This window comes from Rhinopithecus roxellana, chromosome 6 (assembly GCF_007565055.1).
Source record: "Rhinopithecus roxellana isolate Shanxi Qingling chromosome 6, ASM756505v1, whole genome shotgun sequence".
NCBI lineage: Eukaryota > Metazoa > Chordata > Mammalia > Primates > Cercopithecidae > Rhinopithecus > Rhinopithecus roxellana.
The window spans coordinates 133,319,757-133,345,618 of record NC_044554.1 but is presented as its reverse complement, the minus strand read 5'-3'; the positions used below and the strand labels follow the sequence as shown (position 1 = coordinate 133,345,618).

Here is a 25,862-nt window from a genome sequence, read left to right as displayed (position 1 = left end):
TCAGGGAAGTTAAAGGAAAGGAGAGGTTTAGAGAGTGAGGGTATGATAGATTAACCGCCTCAAATACTGCAGAGAAGTTCAATGGCATGAACACTAAGCAAAGCCTCTCCCCACTAATTCTGTCATATACTATTAAGACACCTGGCATAGCACTTATTATGTAATATTTTGCTTATTATTCTTCACCATTAGGTAGGGACTACTTGATATTGCTAATTTTTTTTTTATTTTCAGTATGCTTCACTAGTAAATGAGTGAATGACTGAATGAACACATGAATGAAAATGTTAATTGTGATGGAAACAGTAGTTTCAGTGGAGAAGTGGGTGTGGAAACCCAATTCCAATGTCTAAAATAAACAAACAATGGTAAGAAAAGTCAAGGTGATATGCTGAGATGTATAGTTTTCTTTTTTAAGGAAAAACCAAACAACCCCAAAACTCAAGTTCTTACAATGCTTGGCTGTAACTGTGATGATTAAAAAATAAAAAAAAAAAAAGAACTGCCATTGTATCAGGAAATGTTTTTTCAGACAGCTAGTTTAGAGGAGAAAGTTCTGCTAAGACATTTCTGTTTGAGATAGTTGACCCAGTGGGACTTTTGGAAAGATTTAGATGATTATAAGAAAAGCCTCTGACAGATATCTGTGAAAGTAAGATTAAAACAATGATGCACACAATCAACTGAGGTCCAAGGGTTTGTAAACCAGTGCCACTCAGGATGCTCAGAGCTGGGAACGGTGATCTTCAAGCAGCCAGGTGAGACTAATCTGGAGAAGCTTTAGAAAGGAGATAAATTTAAGCTGTTTTGAAAGGGGACTATTCTAGTCAATTGGCAAAGAGTCTTAAAGCATGGGATTAGGAATTTTAATTTGATTACTCGAGGTAATTTGGAGCTACCCCAGTGTTTTGAGAAGACTTGGTATAAATGTTGTTTGGAAGATGATTCATTTCCATAGTTCTTAACCCTGTCTGCATATTAGAATTACCTGGAGAGCTCTGAAAACTCCTGGCGCCCAGGCTGTGCTCCAGAGTAATTAAGTCTGGGGTGGTACCAAAGCATCAGTGCTTTGTTTTGTTTCTTAAAGTTCTCTGGGTGATTTCAATAAAGAGCCAAAAATTAAGAAGCACTGCTCTGAGTATGGGATAAATAGCAAGGAAGCAAGAGAAAGGCTAGAATTAGAAAGGTTAGCCAGGAGGCTGGAAATTGGAATCTGACCTAGCTTTGTGAGCAGAGATAAAAGGGGTGAAGCTAAATAAAGTATTCCGGAGGAAAACTTGGTTGAACTTTGTGATGAATGCCAGTTGCATTTTTAAATAAAGCTATCCTCCAGGAGTGTCACTGCTTTGCTATAATAGATTAGTTGAAAAACAAGCACACAGGATTTGCTTTTGCTAAAATTTGGGGCTATTAGCAAAATTCCCAATTTCTGTAGGAGCAAAGCAGGTCAGCAGAGAAAAGAAAATGTAATCACATTAAAAGTACATGTTGTTTATATTTGAAGGGGGAAACAAAATTGAGTGATGGATGCTCCTGAATTAAGAATCTAAATTCAGATTTTAAATTGAATTACCATTGGGAGATACCGGGCTGTGGTAAAATTACGATCCCTTTAGAGTAACCTTGAAGGAAATGAAAAGTCAGACTATTAATGAACTGAAGAGAAAGATCCACCATCATTCTCAATCATATTATTCCCCTTTCTTGGAATGAAGAATTTGTAATGGGTATGGGAAATGGATGGTGGTGTCTCAGTTTGATGACCTCTCAGAAAGCTGAGTTAGGAAGCAATGATGGGAGTTCCAATGTTTAATTGAGAACACTTTAAATTTATCCTGGCATGTCCCACCTTTAAAGTTTAGAGGAAGGGCAGAATGTTATAAACTGGGACTATTATTTGTAAAAGGAAATAGTGTTTCCTTATTTAACTGTGTATGAGTATTTGATGAAATAGAGACACTAAGAGAGGAACTTCACCAGCAAGAGCTTCCTGAGGGAAGCAATCGAAGATAGTTATTGGAGCAAAATCATTTTTCTGACTCTAAGAATGAAGCTGAGTCTTACAGCGGTGATAAGCCTCCATCTGATAGCTGCTGTCATTACTTAGAGCACAGACTTGGAACTGTAAATGTAAGATAATTATTCCTGTATTCCTGCTCCCAAATGGTGGGTCTCTGGTAGATGCAGAGATAAAGCAGTTGGCCAGGAATGGTACCAGCTTTAAGTCAGGTACGTCTGCATGTAATTTGAGAGTCAGAGCCTCCCCTAACCCTCCCTCCCTAAAACTTCCTCAGTTAACATCATTCTACTTGCAGGGAGCAGGGGTAGAGTAGGTTAGGACATTGTTTCCAGAAGACCCTTGAGGAAATACAAGTGCAGTATTAAGGATCAGTAACACATCTGGAAATGACATTCATACCCCAACTCCCACCCCAACCCCAGAGGAGCTTAGGGCAAGTAACTAAATAGCTGGGTCCAAGGGGATGTGTTAAGGTAAGGATCAGAAGGGAAGAGTTCACAAGCCTGGGTAGGGTACAGCAGGGAGGACCCATGGGTGTCCTGTGGGAAGCAAGTGGGCCTGGGGCAGCAAGAAGGACCTGAAAGGTCTTGCTGACACCTGAGAGGACAAACCCCATCCTTCCACTTTGTCGCTGCCTTGGGCTCCGAGCCCACTCCACTTCATTTCATCCAGCCACCCTGACTACAGGAGGCCCAAAGCTACTCTGTGCCCTGGGCACGTTTGAGTCTCCTTAAATGCTTCCAATTACCTTTGCCTGGGTTTGTGATTCCAGGAAAGAAGGTTCTAAAGTAACGCTGTACAAGGCCCCCCTGCATGTTGGTTTGCAAAATTAATGATCCTAATGGAAAAGCAAATTAATCTTTGATGCTTGGTTGAGGATAAACACAAAAATCTCTGTTTTGGACACTGGACCTTCTTAATACATCTCATCAATAGTATTTTCTCTCTCCCTTCCATGCCTGCCACATTCATAAAGAGAGGAGACAATATAACTTATAACTCCATCTCTGAATCCAAAGGGCTACGATGCACGCATTTATTCTGCAAACATTTATCAATGGTCTGGTTTGTGCAAGTTGCCCAAAAGAAGCCAGGAAAGGCTGCACAGAGGAGGCCACCTGATGACATCCCTCACACGTAAAGTTTGACTTGCACTTTCTACATTCATGGTTTGAAAAGACTGCAGTAAGCATTTTGTAACATGTAAATTACATTCTTCAATTTTAGGAAGAGTACAATAGTTTTTCCAAAAGCCGCCTGTCACAGTTCTGAGGGTTTACAGAGCTCTTTTAAGGGGATCGGAAGTTCTCTGGCTGCCTTGCTGTGTTTTTCTAGCCAGAAGTCTCTGCTGCAGTACATTGCTCAGTTCCTTTCAACTGAAAAATTAAATCTGCACTCCTGTCAAAATGTCATCTACACACCCGGACACTCATCACAGTTCACCAGGCTCTACGCAGAGTCCAGCCTGAAAGGATGGCATGCCCTCCCCAACCCCACCCTTTTGAGGTCTGGGAAGCCCAGGTGCTGGGGAGGAGCTGAACAACTGTGTCCAGGGAGTGTCTGGCAAAGCCGGCCCAGGGAGTTCCACGGGAGCCTCGGTGCTATGAAAAGAGCCAGTGTCCATCCATTTCCTCGGTTGTGAATCACACTGCCCGGTCGGGCCTTTGGGAGAAAATTAATGAAGGACACACAGTCAGCGCCGTAGAACCTGCCAAATACACATCAGATCCAGGGGAGTCTGTGAAGGGGGAGGGGGAGATTTTTCCAGAGGCTTTTCTTCTCGTTCCATTTCTCTTTTGTGCCCCACGACCGGGTTCTTGAATGTAAAACTCTCAGAAAGGTCAGGGCGGAGCCTCTTTTATGCCCCGCGGAGTATCTTGCCCACCGGTAAACGCTGAGTGACAGCGGCGATTTCGGCCCAGGAGACCCGGCGGGGACTGGGTCCAACCAGCCCCCTTTCGCGGGCGCGGCAGCGGCCCCAGGGCGTGCGCAGGGCCGGGGGCCCTGAAGCTAGGCGGCCGGACGCAGAGCTCAGTCAGCCCAGACGTTCGGAGGCGGGGAGGGGGCTCCACCTGGGCGCCGCACCGCGGCGGGAGGGGCGGGGCCGGGCTTCCCGGAGGCGGTGGCGCCTCCTCGCGCACGAGCGCGCGCTCCCCGGCGTCCGGCGCACGCGCAAGGCCGGCTGGAAGCGCGCCCCAGCGGCGGCGGCGGCGGCGACGGGAGGCGGAGTGGGGAAGGAGGAGGAGGAGGAGGAGGAGGAGGGCGGCTGAGGGGAGGCTGGCCGCGCGCGCGGAGGCAGCGGCGGGGGCGACCGGAGCTGGGGTAGAGTGGGGAGCGAGGGAGCGGGAGGAGAGAGAGGGAGGCGGAGGGCAGTGAGAGACGCATTTCCAATTCCCAACTACGAGCCACGAGTTTGCAGATGGGGTTGCTCGGCGGCGCCTGTGGCTGAGGGAGAGCAGCCGCGGCGGGGAGCGACTGGGAACGGCGGCAGCGGCGGCGCGGAGGCGGCTGAGGTGCGAGCCGGTGAGTTGTCGGGGCCCACACGCCGCTCGGGTAACGGTCGCGCCGCGCGCTGAGCCGGCCGGGGGCGCCCTGTTGCTCGCCGCGGCGAGCCACGCGGGGACCCTGGCCCGCCCCGCCCCTCGGCACCTGGGCTTCGGCGGGCGCGGGGAAGAGGGGCCGGGGAGGCGGAGGCGGCGGCGGCGGCGCGGGCGGGGAAGCTGCTGGCCGCCCCCAACCCGGCCCGCGCGGAAGGGGTGCTCTGCCGGGCTCCTGGCTCTCTGGCTGCCGGCGAGCGTCCGGCCGGGCCCGAGCTCGGCAACGTGTCTGGCCCATACTGCTGGCAGTCGTTCCCCACGCGCTCCCCGGCGCGGCCCCGGCTGGGGCTAGGGCCGCAGACGCGCGGGGCCCCATCGGGTGCGGAACTCGGGTGCCGACACCTCTCCGGCGGGAGTCGCGGTGGAGCCTGGATGGAGAGCTGGCCCGGGGGCGGCGTTGCTGTGACTGACACCTCCGGGGTCTGTCCCAAGAGGGGGCGATTCTCCCGGCTCCCGCTTCTCTCCCGAGCTCTGAGTTCCTGGGGGAGGAAGCTTCTGCAACTACCGCCGCTACTTCCGAGGTACGAGACTCCAGTTGTTTGGCCAAAGTGGCTTTGGGCCGAGCACACGCTGCCCCGGGGACGTTCGCTGCTGAGATCGTGCTCGCGGATCCTGGGTATGTTTGTCGGAAACCACATAGGTGCCGGGGCTTTTTTTATTTTGGCTGGGTGGAGGGTCAGCAGGGGAGTCGATTGAGGTATCCGATCGTGTGGTGACAGGATGTAGATTGGTTGGTAGATGTTTTTTGCAGAAGGAGTTTTTAATACTTTTTTGGGAGTTTATTCTCAATCCTACCAGTTTCTGGGATTGCAGCTCGAGATTACATTTATTAAACTTCCATCAGTTGGGTGTGCATCTGTGTAGGGGGAGGGGGTGAAGCGAGGAAGAGAATTGAAGACTGACGGGGAAGCTCAGAAAATTCTCCGCATTACTTACAAACAGCCGGGTAAGGTCAGGCTAGCCACGTTTCTTTCCTACGCCTTTGGAGAGTGTTGGAATTTTACTTTGTGCTTCAAGTATATTACAAGTGGTCTTGTAATGTTACTGAGAACGTTTGGGGTGCTTTAAAATGCTCTGCAATTGGGGTATGATTTAGCAGCCATTTCTTCCCGTGAAATCCTGCAAATCATTTGTAAACTTATGTTGGTCGGATATACCAGGCGAAGTAACATTGTTAGTAATGCGGTATATAGTTTCCGTATATAGGTATAGCAACGAACCTCAAGTAATATTGCTTATTGTAGTCTTCTACTGTGCAATGATGATAGGGTAGTCGGCCTGGTTATAGTTATGTCTTCAGAGGCCTTATTAACAGTAAACAAAGAACTTTTGTGGGTTGTGTCATTTTGAGGTCATCTGTACCTTAAATCTGTCATATATTTAAGTAGGTGTTTGCATGTGTGTTCGCACGATGTGTTACTCTTTAAGGTCCATGTTTCTTTTATTCTAGACTACGGTTACATAATACACAAATGGTAACACTTTTAATTGTTCAATTTCGTCCTATGGAGACTGCACACCATCTTTATGAAAGAGGTGTGTATGTGCCCTTACTGATGCCACTGAATTCTTTTCCATCTGAAATGTAAAAATGAATTATTTTACATTCTAGGTTAAATCAACACTGGAAAAATTAAGGTGCTTAAGCAAGTCTAGTAGCTCTATATAAGACAGAATCTTTTTTTTCCTTTAGGCCAACTGCTGAATTTTTTTAAATGAATCATATTTTTAAACATTTGAGGGAGCAGTTTGCTTCTGAGTCTCATTTTAGGCTGAAATTGTTCCAGAACACTACATAGCCTGCTTCTCTCTTTCTCTCCCGACTCCCCCTCTTTTTAGCTTGAGATAACCAAGAAGACATAATTGTGACTCTGTGTTATCTTTTTTTAAAGTTGTTTTAAAATTGAAGTTGCTTGTTTGAATATTTACTATCCCTTTACATGCTTTACTACTTAATAATGGATTAGCAGAAGACAACAGATGTTTTAATTAAATGCCTTTCATATTTTTGACATCTGAACTTTGTTAAAATTGAGTAGCATCATATTATTGCTGAGAGAGTTACACATAATACAGGGTTGGTGCTAGTCAAAGGCTAATTGTAAAAAAACAGCAAGAAAATAAAATTAGAAGAGGTAAGAGGACCCATTTATACTTTTGACATCACTTACTCTAATATAAATTACCTATTGCTAGGTGGTTTTTGAAAAAGAGTATCTTGTAAAATTCACATTAGGTATATAATAGTTAATAGTTTTTCTTTCCAGAGTGATTCATTTGATGAGTGATTAGATTTTTTTTTTTTTTTAATCAGAACTCTACTGCAGGTAAGTATAGTTAACCATGTAAGTGATGTGCTGTTTATTTCAGGAAGAATGAACACTTACCCGTTTGATAAATATTGAACTAATTGGGAATATGTCAATTATTCCTTAAAACTTATGCAGAGAAAAATTATGCTACTTTTGTTTTAACTGTAGGTTCTTTCTTTAGAAAAGTAGTCTTCACATTTATAAATATAAGAGCAGATAAGCACAAGAGATCTCTTCCTTGATATGGTGCTAGTATTGAATTAAAGATTTTATTTTTTTGTTGTAGGAACCAGTTTTGCTTAGTCTTCCTGTTCAGTCTCACAGAAGCTGCAATGATTTTCCTCCTTTTCTGTTACTTGTATCTGACCACTGGGGGGAGACTTTACAATTGGGCTTGACCATATTCCTCCTTTACATACATTGGCTGCTAATCATCCTGGGCACTTTGCCAAACTGCTCCTAAGTGTGCTGAGGAGGGTGCACTCAGAAGCAAGTCTCAAGGTGTTTAATGACTTTTCTTTCTTTAACTCACACCATGCTTACAAAGTATCATTCTTTATATACTGTATTATTAACAGTCTACTGTTAAGTGGTCTAAGTATGCCTCTAACATAACGAAAGATAAGATTCCTGAATACATTATAGCTTTCAAAGATCCGACTTTACCTGCATTAATCTTAGAGGCAGTGTAGGTTTAATTACTTGCTTAGTGTACACAGATATTAGTTGTCTGGAAGGATCTGGAAAGATCATCACTCTTCTGTGAAGTATATCTATATCCAAACCTCTTTAAACAAATTGGTCTCCTCTTATAAAAAGCTTTTGGAGGAGAAGGTATTGAAGCTAAATTTTAGTGTTCATTTCACCACAGAGGGGAGGTTCTTCCTTCATCATAGTCATAGAGATAAGATTAAAGCCCACAACTTTGTTGACCATTAAGCTGTGACCATTATTACCAGGTGTGATAAGTCAAAAGCCTGGTTTCTGCTTTTTCTTTTCTGACAGTATTTAACCTTGTTAATGTCCAATTCAATAATAATGAATTCAGTAAACAGAGGCTGCTACATTTACAGTAGTTTAGAAAGAACTTAAGTTTTATGATCTTCCTTAATTATGATAGACTAATTCAAAGACCTTTCTATAATCTTTATCATAGTAAATATATTCACAGAGTAACGAACAGAACAAAGTTAGTTTCTATTGTTCTTTAATCCTAGGTCATTTTCTTTCCTTTAAGATGACTTTACTCTCCGCCGGGCCAGGTGGCTCAAGCCTGTAATCCCAGCACTTTGGGAGGCTGAGACGGGCGGATCACGAGGTCAGGAGATCAAGACCATCCTGGCTGACACGGTGAAACCCCGTCTCTACTAAAAAAATACAAAAATCTAGCCGGGCGAGGTGGCGGGCGCCTGTAGTCCCAGCTACTCAGGAGGCTGAGGCAGGAGAATGGCGTAAACCCGGGAGGCGGAGCTTGCAGTGAGTTGAGATCCGGGCCACTGCACTCCAGCCTGGGCGACAGAGCGAGATTCCATCTCAAAAAAAAAAAAAAAAAAAAAAAAAGAGTTTACTCTCATCCAAAAATTCTTTTTTCCCTCTTTACTTTATTTTATTTTATTTTTTTAAATGAAGTGTACTAGGAGAGATACTTTCTGCTTAGGAATATTTTCATTTCTGGCTAACTTTAGGATTGTGTTAAGTACTTGGAAATGTAAGTTTCTAAAAGCCTGTCAGAGTTATCTCTGATTCAAGGCAGAATGAGAATTAAAGACAATATAATGAGTATTTCATAAAGCTCAAGTTATTTTCAAATCCTTTCTACTGCTTGCTAGTTTTGTACATGATTTAATCCCTCCTTCACCAGTTTACATCTTTTCCTCTTAAATCCATCATTTCTTTACCTTCTTCTTCCACTTTTTGCTATATTTCATCTTCGTTGCCCTTCATTTTGTTCCTCATCAATGCTGTGACTTGCTCCTAACTTAGGGCTTTTACACTCTGTTCACTCTTTTGGGAACTCTTTTCCTAAATCATTACATGAGTGACTACTTTTCATCATTTCATGTTGTAGTTCAAATATCACCTTTTCAGACAAGCGTTGCTACCTAACCATCCTTCCAGAATGACACTAGCCTCATCCCCCTCTATCCCTTTACCTTTTTTACTTAAAAATTTCTGCAAACTATTTATCACTATCTGAAATTATATTTTTGTATTATTTTATAATCTCCGTACTCACTAGAATATAAGCCCCATGATATCAATGATCTTGTCTCTCTTTGTTTTTCTTTTTGAGATAGAATCTCACTCTGTCACCCAGGCTGGAGTGCAGTGGTGTGATCATGGCTCACTGCAGCCTGGAACTCCTAGTCTCAAGTGATCCTCCCACCTCAGCCTCCTGGTAGCTAGGACTACAGGCAACAACCACCATGCCCAGCTAATTGGAAAAAAAAAAAAAATTGTGGAGAGAGAGTCTTGCTGTGTGTGTTGCCCAGGCTGCTCTCAAACTCCTGACCTCAAGGGATTCTCTCTCCTCAGTGCCTCAAATACTGGGATCATAAGCATGAACCACCATACCCTGCTGATCTTGTCTCTTTTGATTAACACTGTGTTTCAAGGACTTAGACCTGTTCCTGGCACATAGCTGTCATTAAATAAATCATCCTTTAAAAAAATCTGAGGTCATGTTCTGCCTGAGGTTTCGGTGTTAAAATGCTCCTTTATAAAATGATAGTACTATAGTAAACAGGCCTCTTTTGGCCATAAGTAATAGAAATCCATTCTAGTTATTATAAAGGGGATTTATCGTTAAGATGCAGCCAGTGTCCGATGGAATGCAAGGACTGGGACTCCAGTGCCTGCAGGGCACATTATATCTTTTCTCTGTTCTTCTCTGTACATTTGCTTCATTCCTTCTCTTGTTGCAGAGGACCACTTCTAGTCCTCTTAGTGGAAAATATGGCCACCAGCAGCTTCTGAGTTTTCATAGTACCAGCCCAGGAAACTGGAGAAAGGTTCATCTAGTTCTTCCCTGTTCAATAAACTATATCTCATTATTAGAACTTGGTTGTACTTGCTGTAACCACATGTAATGGGATTAAACAGACAATCCAAGTAGGTGCCCCTGTGATAATTAATGTTCATACTTGTTCGTCTGCTGCAAAACATTCATCTCTCCTCTTCTTAAATTTGATCTTGAAATCTGAAGTATCTGAAAAGCACTCTCCTGGAAATATAGAAAAGAAATGTGATATCTTTCATGGGGGTGATTTGCGGTTTGATTGAGGAAGATAAAGTATATACAAAAAGGAAATAAAATAAAAATAGCATGATGATAATGGAGGAACTGGTAGAAATATTTGCAATTTGTATGATAAACAAGAGTCTAACTTCCTTAATATTTAAAGTGCCTACTAACCAATTAGGAAAAGACCAACCATCAAGTGGGCAGAGATCATGAGTTGAGTAATTCTCGGAAAAGGAAATGCAAGTGTTTTGTAAGCATCTGAAAAGGTATTCAACCTCACACATAGTACAAATATTATAAATAAAAACTATGAGATACTGTTTCACCTACTGACAGATGGAAAATGATAATACTTTTGAAGAGGGTAGAGGTTAACAGGGGCTTTCACGTTGGTGGTGGAAGCACAAATCAATAAAATCTGATGTGGTTGAAATTTCTGAAGAGCATTAAGGTAAATAGAAAAGGCTGGAAATATGCATTAATTGATATAGATGTTTGTGAGAAGGTAAAAAGTTAATACACAACTTATTTGAACACTAACTTGCATTGCTTTGTTTTTGGCTAAAGTCATAAACAAACTGAAACAGCAGGCCTCCTCCCCCAAAAAGAGAGATCTTTGGGTGGTATTTAGTTACCCCTTTCCATCTTCTCCATTCCCCTTTCTTCTATCCCAGTACTGGTAAAGTTGTTTATAAATCTCTTGAGATTTTCAGATACTTTGTATCCTTCACACAGCCCAGCACTTTGTTCACTACTTAGTAGCACTAAGTAAAGATTTAATTGAAGGAGCTTAGCTTACTACATTTTTATAGACCCAGTTCATAATTTTTATGCTTTTGAAAGAAATCTTTTATAAAAAGTGATTTTGAATTTCATTTGATAAATATACTTAGAATATTTATTAGAATAGGCAATAGAGCAATTTTTTATAAATCTTGGTTTATTGTATAGCATATTAATAGAACTTTACTTTTTCATAGTTCCTTTGTTCTGTAGGATATTATTAGATATTAGTTGGGTAGGGTTAATGTTTTTAAAAGGTAGAATAGGGCAGCTGGACATATGTGGGACTTTTAAAGAAAAGTTTATGAGAAAGTGTGGGGAAAGTGATTCTCTGAGCAGACTGGGGGTCATATGCTTAGAAAAGGAAAAGTGAAGGGTGAGGGCTTCATTTACAGAAATTCTGTGGTGGAACTCAGAGGGGTACATCTTGGGAGAAGTTTTAACTTAGGAAAATACTAAGCTGATTTACTTAAATGCATGCTTCAAGGATAAATATATACTTTCTATTTTGTTCTGTAGGTCATTTTTACCATGAAGTGACTCTGGCAGGGATTCTTTACCTAAATGGGCATCAAAATCCTTTGGAGGTATCCTACACTAAAGGATTCTAGTTTAGTAGGTCTGGTATGGGGCAGGAGCATGTTTATATTGTTAAAATCCCCAAGAGCCAGTATTTTAGTGTAAAATAGTACTTCCTGTGGAATATTCCGTTTTAATAATGAAATCATTCAACAAAGCTTTTGAGGTTGTATATCATTTAGGTAACTCTAATGCTGGAACTTGGTCTCACCAGGTCAATACGTTTGCGGATATCTCGTTGATCCCCATTGCTTTACTCTCTTGCGTACTCTTCCCTCCTCTGCCTTCTTCTTTCTTTTCTACTAATGAATATTCAGGCATGGTTCTCCAAGGAAGCCATCATTAGATGGCCTCATCCATAATTTATCTTTTCAGTACAGAACAAAGTATAACACAGCGCTTATACAATGGGCAAATACACTCATCACATGAGAAGATGATTTGTGTGTTTTCATTCATACCCAGTTTTACTATTTGAGCTTCCTTGTTTTTATCTTCTTGCTATCGGGAGGTTGGCATTTAGTCATAGTTAATGCTGATGTAAGCATTTGGTAATATTATTGATACCACCATGTTTCAAGGTCTGTGTTAAGTGCTCTCCACACATTATCTCATTTGCTTGTTGCAGATTTAAAAATTATATTTTTAAGTCACTAAAATCTTTTTATGATTGTATTAGTTTTTTGTGACTGTTGTGACAAATTGCCACACACTTAGTGACTTATAAATAAATTTATTTTCTTACAATTCTGAAGGCCAGACATCTGAAATCAGTATAATTGGGCCAAAATGAAGGTGTCAACAGGGACAATTTTCCTCCAAAGAATCTAAGGGAGAACTTACTTGTCACCTTTTCCAGTTTCTGGTGGCTTCTGGCATTCCTTGGCTTGTGGCTACACACTGCAGTCTTCAAGGCCAGCATTTCAAATCTCTCTCAACTCTGTGTTTTTCATTTCCCCACGTGTGTGTATGTGTGTCAGAGAGAGAAATCTCCCTCTGCGAAGGACACTTGTGAGGGCATTTAGTGCACTCTGGAATAACCTCCCATCACAAGATCTTTAATCACACCTGTGAAACTTTCCAAATACGGTGACATTCACAGGTGTCAGGAATTAAGACATAGATAGCATGTGGAGGGGGAGACTATTATTCAGCCTACCATAATGGTAATTTAAATGGTTCAAAGAAGGGAGGAGGAGCTGATAAGTCTTTTTGTCCCATCTTCATCACTTTCTAAGTCAGTATTTCTCAACAGGGATGATTTTGCTGAACCCTCTTCAGGAATATTTGTCACAACTGAGAAGGTGTTGCTACTACTATGTATAAGGTATAGGTCAGGGATGCTGCAAACAGTGCACAGGGCAGCCCGTCTCAACAAGGAATCATCCAGCCCAAAATGTCAGAAGTGATGAATCTGAGAAACGTTATTCTAAAGGCAGCTATTGCCAATAGCTTTTTTGGGGTATCCAGAAAAAATTTTGATGCCTCTATTATGAGTAAAAGCATTTAATCTGATATGATCAGAACTTGTGATAGTTTTGGCTGATTGAAAGTGATTTAAGTGAAGAGTCATAAAAAACGATTCACACATATCTTAAATAATATATTACTTAAAAATCTACATTCATGTGTCAGTCTTGTCTTTGAGTATGTGTCTTTTGCCAGGAGCTCTGGGTCATCATTCTTATATAAGTCAATGCATTATCACTGGTTACCAGCTTTCGAGTGAGAACTTAAAAGTTTGTGAAGCAGTCTGCATATAAGATCTAGATTTCTAATGTTTTATGACTCCTCAATTGTTTATACTTGTTTTACCCTTAATTTACAGCAGTTTATCATTTTGTTTTGTTGTTTTGTCACTTGCTTTTTTGGGGGGGGGGGTTTCTTTCCAAAGCATCAGCTGATTTTCATATAAACAATATAACGCCCATCATCTTGTATCAGATACAACATGTGATGCATATAAAGAAAATGAAATCCTATTTTGTAACAATTGCTTACTAAGGAATTGGAAGTACTAATTCTAGTCGCAGTTCATTTGAACAGCATCCAATCTGGTGATATAGTGAGGGCTAATGTCAGTTGTTTACAAATTCTTGAATGTTTCAGAACGTTCTGTTCTAGTTCTGTAATGGCAGAGTTTGTAAATAATCTATAGAATATTACTATAAATACTTTATTGGTATTACCAGCTTAGTGCTTGAGTTACTTTTCTAAAAGAAACATTGATTTTTTTCATTAACTATAATAAATATTATTTGAAGTTTGAATGTGGCTATCTTCGAGTGGATTTGTCTTTTTATTTACTAGAATATGTATGTCTATGTGCACATAATAAATTGTTATATGGAAAATCTAACTTTAGTTACATAAATAAAAAATTATTTGCCTTTAGTTCCTATTTTAATATCCTTCTAGCTCCAAGCTAGAAGGTATAAGAAACTCAGATAATTGGGTTTCTTATAGAGAGCTTTGATATAAGAAACTCAGATAATTGAGTAAAGAAGTTTATTAAAGTTGCTTTTTTTTGAAATGATAATCATGCTTTTTTTTTTTTTTTTTGAGACGGAGTCTTGCTGTGTCGCCCAGGCTGCTGGAGTGCAGTGGCACGATCTCGGCTCCCTGCAACCTCTGCCTCCCGGGTTCAAATGATTTTCCTGCCTCAGCCTCCTGAGTAGCTGGGATTACAGATGTGTGCCACCATGCCCAGCTAATTTTTGTATTTTTAGTAGAGATGGGGTTTCACCGTGTTGGCCAGGATGGTCCTGAACTCCTGACCTCGTGATCTGCCTGCCTTGGCCTCCCAAAGTGCTGGGATTACAAGCGTGAGCCACGATGCCCGGAAATCATGCATATTTTTATACAAATCAATTTAAATGTTTTTTATTTTTTAACTAGTAATCTTTTGGAATGGAGCTTCATAAAAAAACTGTAAGCCCCATTTTTAAAGGGTTGGAATATCTTGTGAGACAAAGTAGTCTCGGTTTGCCATCACCAACCCTTAGCATTAAGCTCTTGAAAACCAGTAGGTGGAGAAATTTTCCATGAAGGAATTTAATAATCTTTATAAAGTTTTACTATTCACCCAAATGTTAGATTATCATTTTATGCTACTCAATTTGGAAATACCAGATACTATACAATTAGTTTCCATTCACCATTACTTTCTTGAAAGAAACTTTTCAGGACTTCCAGTAAGGCCCCCCGCCCCCAAATAAAGTGCTTATAAATCCTAGGAGGCATTTTTGAGGGCATTTTATTCAGATCCTTTCTTATGTTCACTTAAAAGTTATTGATTCCAACTTCTGTCCTAGAGATAGCATAACTTGGATGTTTGAGATTAAAAAAAAATAAGCTTTTAGTAACCTTTATTTAACTCGCTCAGCTTGCTATAGCCAAGTTGGTATTTATAGTTTGTTTCCACCCTTGATAATTTCATGCCAGTACTCATCAGAATGTAACCATGGAACACTGACTTGGCTCTGTCTGTCCTTATGAATATCTCCATCCCCTCCTTCCCAACACACTGCAATTCTAGGCTGCAAATTTATTTTATCTCTGCCTCTGTTATCTCTTCTAAGAGTGTGCACTGCTAATATCTTCTACTCCTACTCTGCCATCAATCTAGTTCCCTTCTCTTTTATCATCCAAACCTGGAGTTCCTTCTTTCGCAAATTATCTCCAAAAAGAGCAACTTAGAATTACTCTCCAGTAGAAATTTTCACTAAAAGCGAATCTGTTTATATATGTATATACTGGTATTACACAAATAAAAAGATTATATAGTTTATTTGAGGGAAGAAGCAGTTTCTTTGTATTCCCCCAGTCAGGCATCATCCATTAACATAGGCTTTGCTATTTTTGTTCTTTTTAATTGAAGATGTTAGGCGAAAACACAGTTTAGCCATATAAGTAGTGTTTTATCATGTGTGGCAGACTGTAAGTTCTGAAAGAATTCAGAAGAAGAAATGTTCACCTTTGGGGAGAGACTTGCTACTTGATTGAGTTAATTTTGAGATGAGTTCAGGGACTCATTTTAGCTCTAAAATTTTATTCTACAAAAGCAAGAGATAGGTCATAAACTGGGTAAGTGTGGAATAACCAAGGAAAAAAGTAGTCCTTAGATGGGATGAGTAACAAAAGTGAAGGCATTTAGGTGAGAATTAGATATGTGGTTGTGCATATAGGAAGTAAAATGATCGTTGTGGTTAGAACAGAGAGTTTATATTAAGGCATAAGAGTGCATTAGGTTGAATAGACGGAAAGCTAGATATTAAGAAGAGAAAGTTAAACATCCCCAGAAAATCATGTTTTTCTAATGCAATCTGGTCATTAAAATGGTTTTTTAACATGTTTGGTGTGATAGTCTTACATCGAGTGGATTACAGTGAAGAAGAGAATGGTAGGAAGAGGCTTGTGGTGGTAATTTAAAGGTGAATTAAGGAGAGCCTGAAAGACATTGGTGGCAGAGGGAAGGGAGAGTAAAAGATAAATATAAGGACGTTGCAAATTCACCATGACAAGCCAAATGACATAGGGTATCTTGAGGCTTTCAAGGAATTCCTAGGTGAAGGCAGTCTCTGGATTTTCAGGGTTTGGAAATTCCCCGCACCCACCCCCCAAGATTCTAGTGTTTTCCCCAGAATAAACCCTGGTCTTGTTTTAAAGGTTTTTGTTTTTGTTTTGGGGTTGTTTTTTTTTTTTTTTTTGGTTATTTTATTTTTAAATAAGTTGTTATGGCCCCTAGATTTGAGCAGGTTGTTCTCATGTTTGACTCATTTATTACTAAAGGATGGAAAAGTTCTTTAGAAACTACCTACCTGGGTATTAATTAGTTGGTCAAATATCTTTTATCCCCGCATTATATACTGTTAAAAACAATGGAAGGACGTTAACTGGAATGACGATGGATGAGTGTGGGTACTGTCATATGGGGAGGGAAAGAGCAGAGGAACTTTTAAATTATTAAATTATTATTATTAAATTAGAAGAACTGAGAAGGATACTGATAGGAATATATAATTTTTTATTTTATTTTATTTTGTTTTATTTTATATTTTTTATTTTATTTTATCTTATTTTTGAGACGGAGTCTCGCTCTGTCGCCCAGGCTGGGTGCAGTGGCGCATTCTCAGCTCACTGCAAGCTCCGCCTCCCGGGTTCACCCCATTCTTCTGCCTCAGCCTCCCAAGTAGCTGGGACTACAGGCGCCTACCACCACGCCCGGCTAATTTTCTGTATTTTTTGTTAGAGACGGGGTTTCACTGTATTAGCCAGGATGGTCTCGATTTCCTCACCTCGTGATCTGTCCCCCAAAGTGCTGGGATTACAGGCGTGAGCCACTGCGCCCAGGTATTTTTCACTTTTTTAAGATAGCGTCTCCCTCTGTCACCCAGTTGAGTGCAGTGGCCTGATTGTAGCTCACTGCAACCTTGAATTTCTGGGCCCTAATGATCCCTCCCAAGTAACTGGGACTACAGGTCCACACCACTATGTGCAGCTATTTTTTTTTTTTTTTAAATTTTTGTAGGGTCCAGGTCTCACTGTGTTGTTGCCTATCCTGGTCTCAGAACTACTGGTCTCAAGCCATCCTCCCTTCTTGGCCTTGCATAGTACTGGGATTACAGGCATGAGCCCACCATGCTAAGTTTTGTGGGGAAGTGTGGAAAGTATGTGGCTTGATTCTTACCAGAAAGTTTCACTTTACTTTTGGTCTGAGCCTTCCTCTTTGACATCTTCTTTTCAATTTCGTAAAAGAACACTATAGCAAATACATCTTAGAACCATGACCATACTGTCTCTAGAAAGCCAGAATATTATGAAGCATTTAGTAGGTGAGCAAGAAAAGTGGAGTGATCCTGATGCCAGAAATAGCACAGAGCTAATACAGTTAGATCTATTTGTTATTTAGAATATACCAGTGATTCTCTAAGGGGGCAGTTTTGCCCCAAAGGGACATTTGGTAATATTTGAAGCCATCTTTGGTTGTCACACCTAAGGGTGGGATGTAACTGACATCTAGCGGGTAGAGGCCAGGGTTGTTACTGAGCAATTCATTGGGACAGACCCCACAACAAAGAATTAATCTGGCTCCAAATGACAGCAGTGCAAAGATTGAAAAAAACATGGAATATGGAGTAGGCAGGTTCTTCCCTGGACACGTTTGGAGACACAGGTCAATTTTTTTACTTCCTTTTCTTCTAGGCTTGACCAGATATCCTACCAACAGCTTACAATACCATATAGATTCTTACTCTTTGTTTCATTGTGTTCTTATCTTAAGGGTGTATCTTAGACACTTCAATTAAATATTTCTCAATATTTCTACTCATCTTCATTTAGGGTTGCTTTTTTCTGCTAAGTTTATTTTTCTGTTTTATCAATTTATCTCTTGAGGGATCACTCTATTTTTAAATAATTGAGGGCCTCGTGATGATGTCTTAGGTATTTTCTTTTACGTTTTCATGTACTTCAAGTCCCAGGTCTGGGTTGAGCTAGTTCTCGAGTCCAGATTTTTCTCATTATAGTGTTTGAACCTGTTCTGATTTTTTAGTATATAAAAAGTTTAAACAACAAGGCCCTTAAGGGAAAAACTATCTTGGAGTTCTTTTAGAATAATTTTATTCTTGCTTACAGATAAAGATTGCCATACATTTAACAGCTACATACAGAAAGGCTGTATAATGGTTTATAGCACTGAATGGAAAACACTGAAATTCTAGAATGAAACAAGGTTTGCAAGAACTTCTGTTTGGCTTTATTGTTTTTGTTAAGCAGAGCAAAATAATTCATAGTATGAAGATAAAAGTTGAATGACTGTATCATAATTGAGAAAGGGGTATGTTTTTAGAAAAACAGTTTATTTTGTCCTTATCCCACCTCCATTTAATGTTGATGTAAACATATTGACCATTTAATATAAAATATAATTCCAGTCTGCCTATGTATAACAACTACACTGTACAATAAAAAGAGATGGAAAGCAAAAGTATTTCTATACTGTAGTGGTCAGGATGTGATTTGTAGATCCAGATTTTGTGTGTGTGTGTATTTGGAAAATTTGGGAGGCAAAGTTCTCGAGTAAGTGCAGATCTTCTTTTAGTAGACACTTCCTGTCTGCTTCGTATACACATCAATTATATCGTCATCTTCCATTTTCACCTGTACAGATGTTTCATTAATTGGCCTCCCATCACATCTAAAACCAAGTTGCCTCACTGATAGATCAGTTGTTAACAATAGGCTCTCATTAGTTTGCTACGTGATGCACTCTTGAGCTGTACCACTGAGCCATTCCACCCCACCACTACAACTCTGTATGGTTATTTTTTTTGAGTCTTGACTCCTTTCTTGGGCTTTTTGTCAGCCGTGGAAAGCATTACTGTTGCAGTTGCTGCCTCTCAAAAGAAGTTTTAGGTACCTCATGCATGTGCACACAACCAGCATTAGTAAGTAAGCCTGTTTTAATTCTGGAGATATTTTAACTAAGAAATATTTAAGTGTATGAAGAGACTACTTTTCTGAGCATAGAAATTTCAGGGCAGTCACATGCTTTTCTGTATTCTTCATGCTCTGAACAAGCTAGTATACCTGGAGGGAGGAATTTATGTTGGCTAATGAGTGACATAGTTCTCCCATTGCGTTACTTATTTATGATCAATTTATTTTTAAGTAAGCTTTTAAAATGATTAATGCTACATGACATGCAAAGTTAAATCAGCATGGAAGAATGAATGTACCATGAAAGTTAAAGGTTTCTATCCCTACTCTTACTTCATAGAGTTAATCATGGTTAGTAGTTTCAGATTCAGTTATATTAGTAAAGTGGTTCTCAATTCATGACTGGCATTTTTGGCAGTACTATACTTTGCAATGCAGGATTGTCCTGACCTGAACACTACTCAGTGTTTAGTGTCCCTTAATATTTAGTTTTCTACCATAGTTACTGAGACAATAAAAAATGGCATAGTACATTTACAAATGCTCACTAGGGAGAGGTGGTATGGTAATTTTTAAAAATATACATCTTAGCATATGTTTCTGTTTTCAATTTTACACACTAACTATTGACTCTAGTATGAGTCATTTTAAGTGTGCACAGACTTCTTGAGGGAGGTGCAGAGAAAGTCCACTTGGGAGGAACTGTGCTTACTTCTAAAGTCTTAGATTTTAAGATTTTTCAATCTTACCTGCTTTCTTTCCTGCTAGTATTACTTTCTTGTGTTTTCAGCTACCTGTCTTTTTGTGTTTTATGATTTTTGAATTGTGTGCTCTTGCTTCGCTTGGTTTTATTGAAGGAAATTCTGTGCACCTCGGTTAGAGGACACATTCTTTTCAAGGCTTGCCAAGGCTTTTCTTTGGCATCTTGGGAAGCCACTGACCCAAGATCACTTTGTAGTTTCTCTCCTTGGGGTGTTCTGAACTAGGTAGGTATATTTGGAACCCTGAATCCTTGAGAGTAGGCTGTGATTACTAATTCTCAGGTGATATTCTTTCTGCTAATATGGAGTCCAATCTGAGACCGGCCGACTTCCTTATTGTCTTCCTTTGCCAACAGGCATGTTTTTATTAGACTACTCTTACAAAGTAGGGGTTAGTCCTGTAAGGTCTTAGCTTCATGTGGGGAGGTCTAAGTTGCATTCTTCGTCTTGAACAGGCCAGGGCCTAAATGGCAGCTTCTGAACTCCTGGGTACTGAAATCCTAAACACCCCAGGGCAGTCATAACTTCAATACCTACTTACTAGTTTGTTTTCTCCCCTTCTTGTTGGTCCACAGGGATATTCTTGGGGACTTTTTTTTTTTTTTTAGAGGATGTTTTCAGTGTTTTATTTAGCATTTTTAAATGTTTTGTGAGAGAATTATCTTCAATTTTTCAAGTGTACCTTCTTTGCCAAAACAGCAAACTTTTCTTATCTGTTTTCTAACTTCTAAACAGTTCCTAAAACTTCTGGTTTGCTAATCTCTTTCTCTTTTATTTCTGTCTCACCTCCCTTCCAGTATTATTGCTGTTTTATTCTTTTTTAAAATTATAGACCTGCTTTGTCATTTTAGTGGGTCCTCAGGAGGGAGGGAACGTAGGCATATGTGTTCAGTCTTCAGTCTTCCACTTTAATTGGAAGTGTGTCTAATAGTTTTGAGGTCTACTATGCCTATTAGGGCCAACTGACCTGAGGAAAAGTCAATGTAAATGCCTTTTGATTTAACTGTCATTTTAAGTTTGAACTTAAAAAGCATAGTCTTTGGCTATAAAAGAGGGACAGGATCGAGAATGAAGGATGACATTCAGACCATTATGCAATTGAGCAAGGCCTCACTGAAATGGGGGGCCAGTGTGCAGCTTGACCTACGTGGGCTCTTACCATAAAGTATAACTATATAGAGCAAATCACATTACAATGATGAGAAACCAGAATTTTAAAATTTCATTCAATTAGTATTTATTACATGTGGTGTGTCTGGAGTAATACTAAGAATTAGAGTACAAAAATAAATAAAATGCCATATCCACAGTGAGCCCACTAATTTTCTGTAGGAGATAGACATGTAAATTAAAATACAGTTAGTTATCATTATTCAAGATAGTTATGGTGTATAAAGTCTCTGCAACTGCAGAATTATCAAATACTGAGCTGTTGCTTCTAGGGAAAATGCGGGGTTAGGTTCCTGCAAGTCTTTAATCACAATATTTCATCAACTGGTCAATATATAGCCTTTTTTATGTGTATTTCTCTATAAAGATACTTTATTATATATTATTGATTCATTAACATTGTACTCATAGCCAAGCTCACTATAACTCATGCCTCAACGAAGCTTGTCTAATATGTACATTTTTCTGTAAGGCACACCAGAATCTTGTCATGATAAACACTAGATAGCATTTCAGTGCTATGACTGGGGACCATTTTGTGAAATCAAAAACAACAGAAAAATGCAAAAAAAAAAAAAAAAAAAAAAAAAGTGGCACAAAATAAACTATAAAAAGGATACTTGCTTTTAGTATGAGAGCCGAAACAAGAAAGCAGAGTGTTGCTTTGTTCCACCTCAGCTGGGACTGTGCAATGTTGGGTGATTCAAATTTTTCACCAGTCCGTGCATATCCACTAATGACCACAAAAGCTCTATAAGTATCGATTATTGGATTATAAGTAAATTTTAGCAAGTAGGCAAATTCGCAAACACAGAATAATGAAGATCAACTGTACTCTATAATGTGGTAAGTGCTCTATATTGTAAATCTGCTAGGACGGGTCAGGGAAGTCTTCATTTGAGACAATTAAGATGAAGTTACAGCAGTATGAAGCAATGGGAATGGCAAATGGTCCAGTGTGGTTGGAATAAAAGGGCCCCTGTAAGGAGAGGCAAGTAGGGATGTTTGGAGTGGTCAGCTAGCAGAGGAGAATGTGAAGGCCCTTATGCTATATTAAGGAATTTTGATTCTGTAGGTGATGGGAAACTATTGAATGATTTTAGCCAGGGGAGAAACATGGTCATATTTGTATTTCAGAAAGCACACACTGCTAGTGGTATTGGGTATAGATGAAGTAAGGAAAATAAATACAGGCATACCTCAGAGATATCATGGGTTCAGTTCTGGACCGCTACAATAAAACACATATCACAATGAAGCAAATCACACAAATTTTTTTGTTTCCCAGTGCATGTAAAAGTATGATTACACTATACTGTAGATTATTAAGTGTATAATAGCATTATGACTAAAAAATGTACATACCTTGATTTAAAAATACTTTAAAGCTTAAAAATGCTAACAATCATCAGAGCCTTCAGAGAGTTGAAATCTTTTGCTGGTGGAGGGTCTTGCCTTGATGCTGATGGCTACTGACTGATCAGGGTGGTGGTTGTTGAAGGTTGGAGTGGCTGTGGTAGTTTCTTAAAATAAGACAAAAATAAAGTTTGCCACATTGATAGACTCTTTTTTCATGAAAGATTTGCTGGTAATATGTGCTGCTGTTTGAGAACATTTTATCTACAGTAGAACTTCATTAAAAATTGGAGTCAATCCTCTCAAACCCTGGTGCTTTACCAGCTAAACTTATGTAATATTCTAAATTCTTTGTTGTCATTTCAACAATATTTACAGCATCTTCACTAGGAGTAGATTCCATCTCAAGAAACCACTTTTTTTGCCCACTTGTAAAGACCAACTCCTCTTCTGTTAACGTTTTATCATGAGATTGTAGCAATTCAGCCTACATCTTCAGGCTCCACTTCTAATTCTCATTCCCTTACTTTTTCCACCACATCCGTAGTGACTTATCCACTAAAGTCTTGAATCCCTCAAAGTCATTGATGAGAGTTGGACTCAACTTCTTCCAGACTCCTGTGAATCAACATTTTAAAGGATGTTTTGACCTTCTCCCATGAATCACAAGTGTTCTTAATGACATAAATGGTGAATCTTTTCCAAAAGGTTTTCAATTTGCCCGCATCCATCAGAGGAATCATTATCTATGGCAGTATTGTCTTATGAGATATATTTCTTAAATAAGATTTGAAAGTCAGAATTACTCCTTAATCCATGGGCTGCAGAACAAATGTTTTGTTAGCAAGCATGAAAATAACATTCATCTCCTGTACATGTCTGTCAGAGCTCTTGGGTGATAAGGTGAGTTGTCAATGAGCAGTAATATTTTGAAAGGAATCTTTTTTTCTGAACAGTAGGTCTCAACAGTGGACTTAATAAATTCAGTAAACCTTGTTGTAAACCGATGTGCTGTCATTAAGGTTTTGTTCCATTTATAGTGCACAGTTAGAGTAGTTTAGCATAGTTTTTATGGGACATAGGATTTTTCAGAATAGTAAATGAGGATTGGCTTCAGCTTAAAGTCACTACCTGTATTTGCCTCTAACTAGAGTCAAACTGTCCTTGCAAGGTTTGAGGCCAAGCATTGACTTTTCACTAGCTGTGAAATCCTATATAGCTAATACAAAGCTATTTTGTCTGCACTGAAAATCTATCTGTTGTGTAGCATAGTCACCACCTTCATCAATGATCTTAGCTAGATCTTTTGGGTAACTTGTTGCAGCTTCTACATCGGCACTTGCTGCTTCACCTTACACTTTTATGTTATGAGATGACGTCTTTCCGTAAACCTCATGAACAACCTGTGCTAGCTTCAGACTTTTTTCCAGCAGCTCTTCGCCTCTCTCAGGCTTCATAGAATTGAAGGGAGTTAGGGCCTTACTCTGGATTAGACTTTGGTTTAAGAGAATGCTGTGACTGGTTTGATCTCTGGACCACTCAAACTTTCCCCATATCATCAATAATGCTGTTTTGCTTTCTTTTCATCACAGTACTCATCTGAAACACTCCTGTGTTCACTGGAGTAGCACTTTTAATTTCCTTCAGGAACTTTTCCTTTGCATTCGCAACTTGGCTGTTTAGCTCAAGAGGCCTTTCAGCCTCTTTGCTTTCAACTTCCCTTCCTTATTAAATGTAATCATTTCTAGCTTTTGATTTAAAGTGAGAGACTTGCTACTCTTCCTTTCACTTGAACTCTTAGAGATAATTGTAGAATTATTAATTAGCCTCGTTTCAATATCGTTATGTCTCAGGGATTAAGGAGGTCTGAGGAGAGGGAGACGAGGAATGGCCGGTTGGTAGACCAGTCAGAACACACACATTTATCGGCTGTCTTATATGGGGATGATTCATGGTGCCCAAAAGAGTTAACAGTAGTAACATCAGAGAGCACTGATGTGATGGATATGGTAATTACCTTGACCCGATCACCATACGTTATATGTATTGAAATATCACCCCATGAATGTGTGCATTTATTGTCAATTTTAACAAGATTACTGATCATAGATCATCATAACTAGCATAATAATAATGAAAAAGTTTGAAATATTGTGAAAATTACAAAAATGTGACACAAAGACATGAAGTGAGCACATGCTGTTGGAAAAATGGCTTCAGTAGACTTGATCAGTGCGGGGTTGCCACATTCAGTTTTTTAAAAACCACAATATCTGTGAAGCACAATAAAACGAAGTGCAGTAAAATGAAGTATGCCTGTAGAAGGTTTTAGATATTCAGGTGAGAGATGATGAGAGAGTGAACTAAGGCAGTGACAGTGGAGATAGAGAAAACGGGATATTATTTGAGAAATATGCAAGATTTAAATTAAAAATTCTTCATGACAGGTTAGATAGAATAAAGGAGATCGAACAGCTATTCATGGTTGCTATGAAGATAGGCAATACAGGAGGAAGACCAAATTTAGGAAGTAACATGATAATTTCTGGATATACTCATTTTTGTGGTGCCCATGGGAGATTTTCTGTGGAGATGTAGGCAAGGAAATATGAATCTGAAGCTTGGGTGATACAGCTTTGAGAGACATCAGCTATATGTCTACTGTGTGTCAAGCACTGTCCTAGTGCCAGAGGAGACGGAACAATGAGTGAATTTTTAGTGAGGGGAAACATAAACAAAAAATAATTTCAGATGAGTACTGTGATGAAAATGAAACTAATAGGATGGTGAGTGACTATATAGTAAGGGTGGTAGCATAGTTTAGAATGGATGTTTGGGTTTACTTTCTGGGTAGGTAATAGTTACACTGTGACAAAATGAAGAGAATATTGGTATGTGTGCGGATCTCTGGAAGGAGCATTTCAAGGAGAGAGAACAGAAGATGGTAAAGATGGGAAATGAGAGATGGGAGATGAACTGGTCTAGTTTGAAAACAGAAAGGAGCCCAGTGTGACTGGAGACAGCAGACAAAGGGAAAGAGTTGGAGAAGTTGAACACAGAGAGGTAAAATGGGTGCCAAATCCTGAAGGCTCTAAGCGGCCATGGTCAAGAGTGTGGCTAGTTTTCTAAGTACAGTGGGGAAACCTTTGAATAGTTTTAGCAGGAGAGTAACAAAATCTGTTTTATGTTTCGAAATGATGGCTCTAGCCACTCTGGGGAGAATATTGTTGAGAACTAGAGTGAAAGTAAGGGAACTGGTCAAGTGACTACTACGGCAGACAGGCAAGAGATGATGGTAGCTTAGAGTAGGGAGATAGCAGTGAATGGGCAAGGGAGTCAGATGACTTTTCTTCAGTCACCTCCTTTGTGACTGAATTGAAGAACCAGTTTATCATTGGATCTGTTATGAATTCTAGGTATTTTTGTAAGTACATATATAAAGTATTATTTTGAAAACAGACCCTATCAGTGAAATTTATTCTAAAATTACATAGTTTTGAGATTCAAATTAGAATACTTAATAAACTATCTCAGTGATTCTATAATCATATTTCACATTTATGAATGTTTATTAGGTGTGTACAACATTTTCAAACAATT

General features: G+C 39.6%; 1 protein-coding gene across 10 annotated transcripts in view; it reads left to right on the top strand.

Moving 5' to 3' along the window:
* Window positions 1–4,209: 4,209 nt before the first annotated feature.
* MPP6 (membrane palmitoylated protein 6) overlaps window positions 4,210–25,862 on the top strand; it is a 104,155-nt gene continuing 82,502 nt past the window's right edge. For 2 of the 10 annotated variants that reach the window (XM_010375933.2, XM_030933107.1), the window contains exon 1: window positions 4,322–5,233. In XM_010375933.2, coding sequence (XP_010374235.1) covers window positions 4,990–5,233 — 244 coding nt within the window. In that variant the 5' untranslated portion in view covers window positions 4,322–4,989. Of the gene's footprint in view, window positions 5,234–6,067; window positions 6,154–25,862 lie in introns of all 10 variants that reach the window. The other 8 variants (XM_030933112.1, XM_030933108.1, XM_030933116.1 and 5 more) reach the window with 8 other exon arrangements.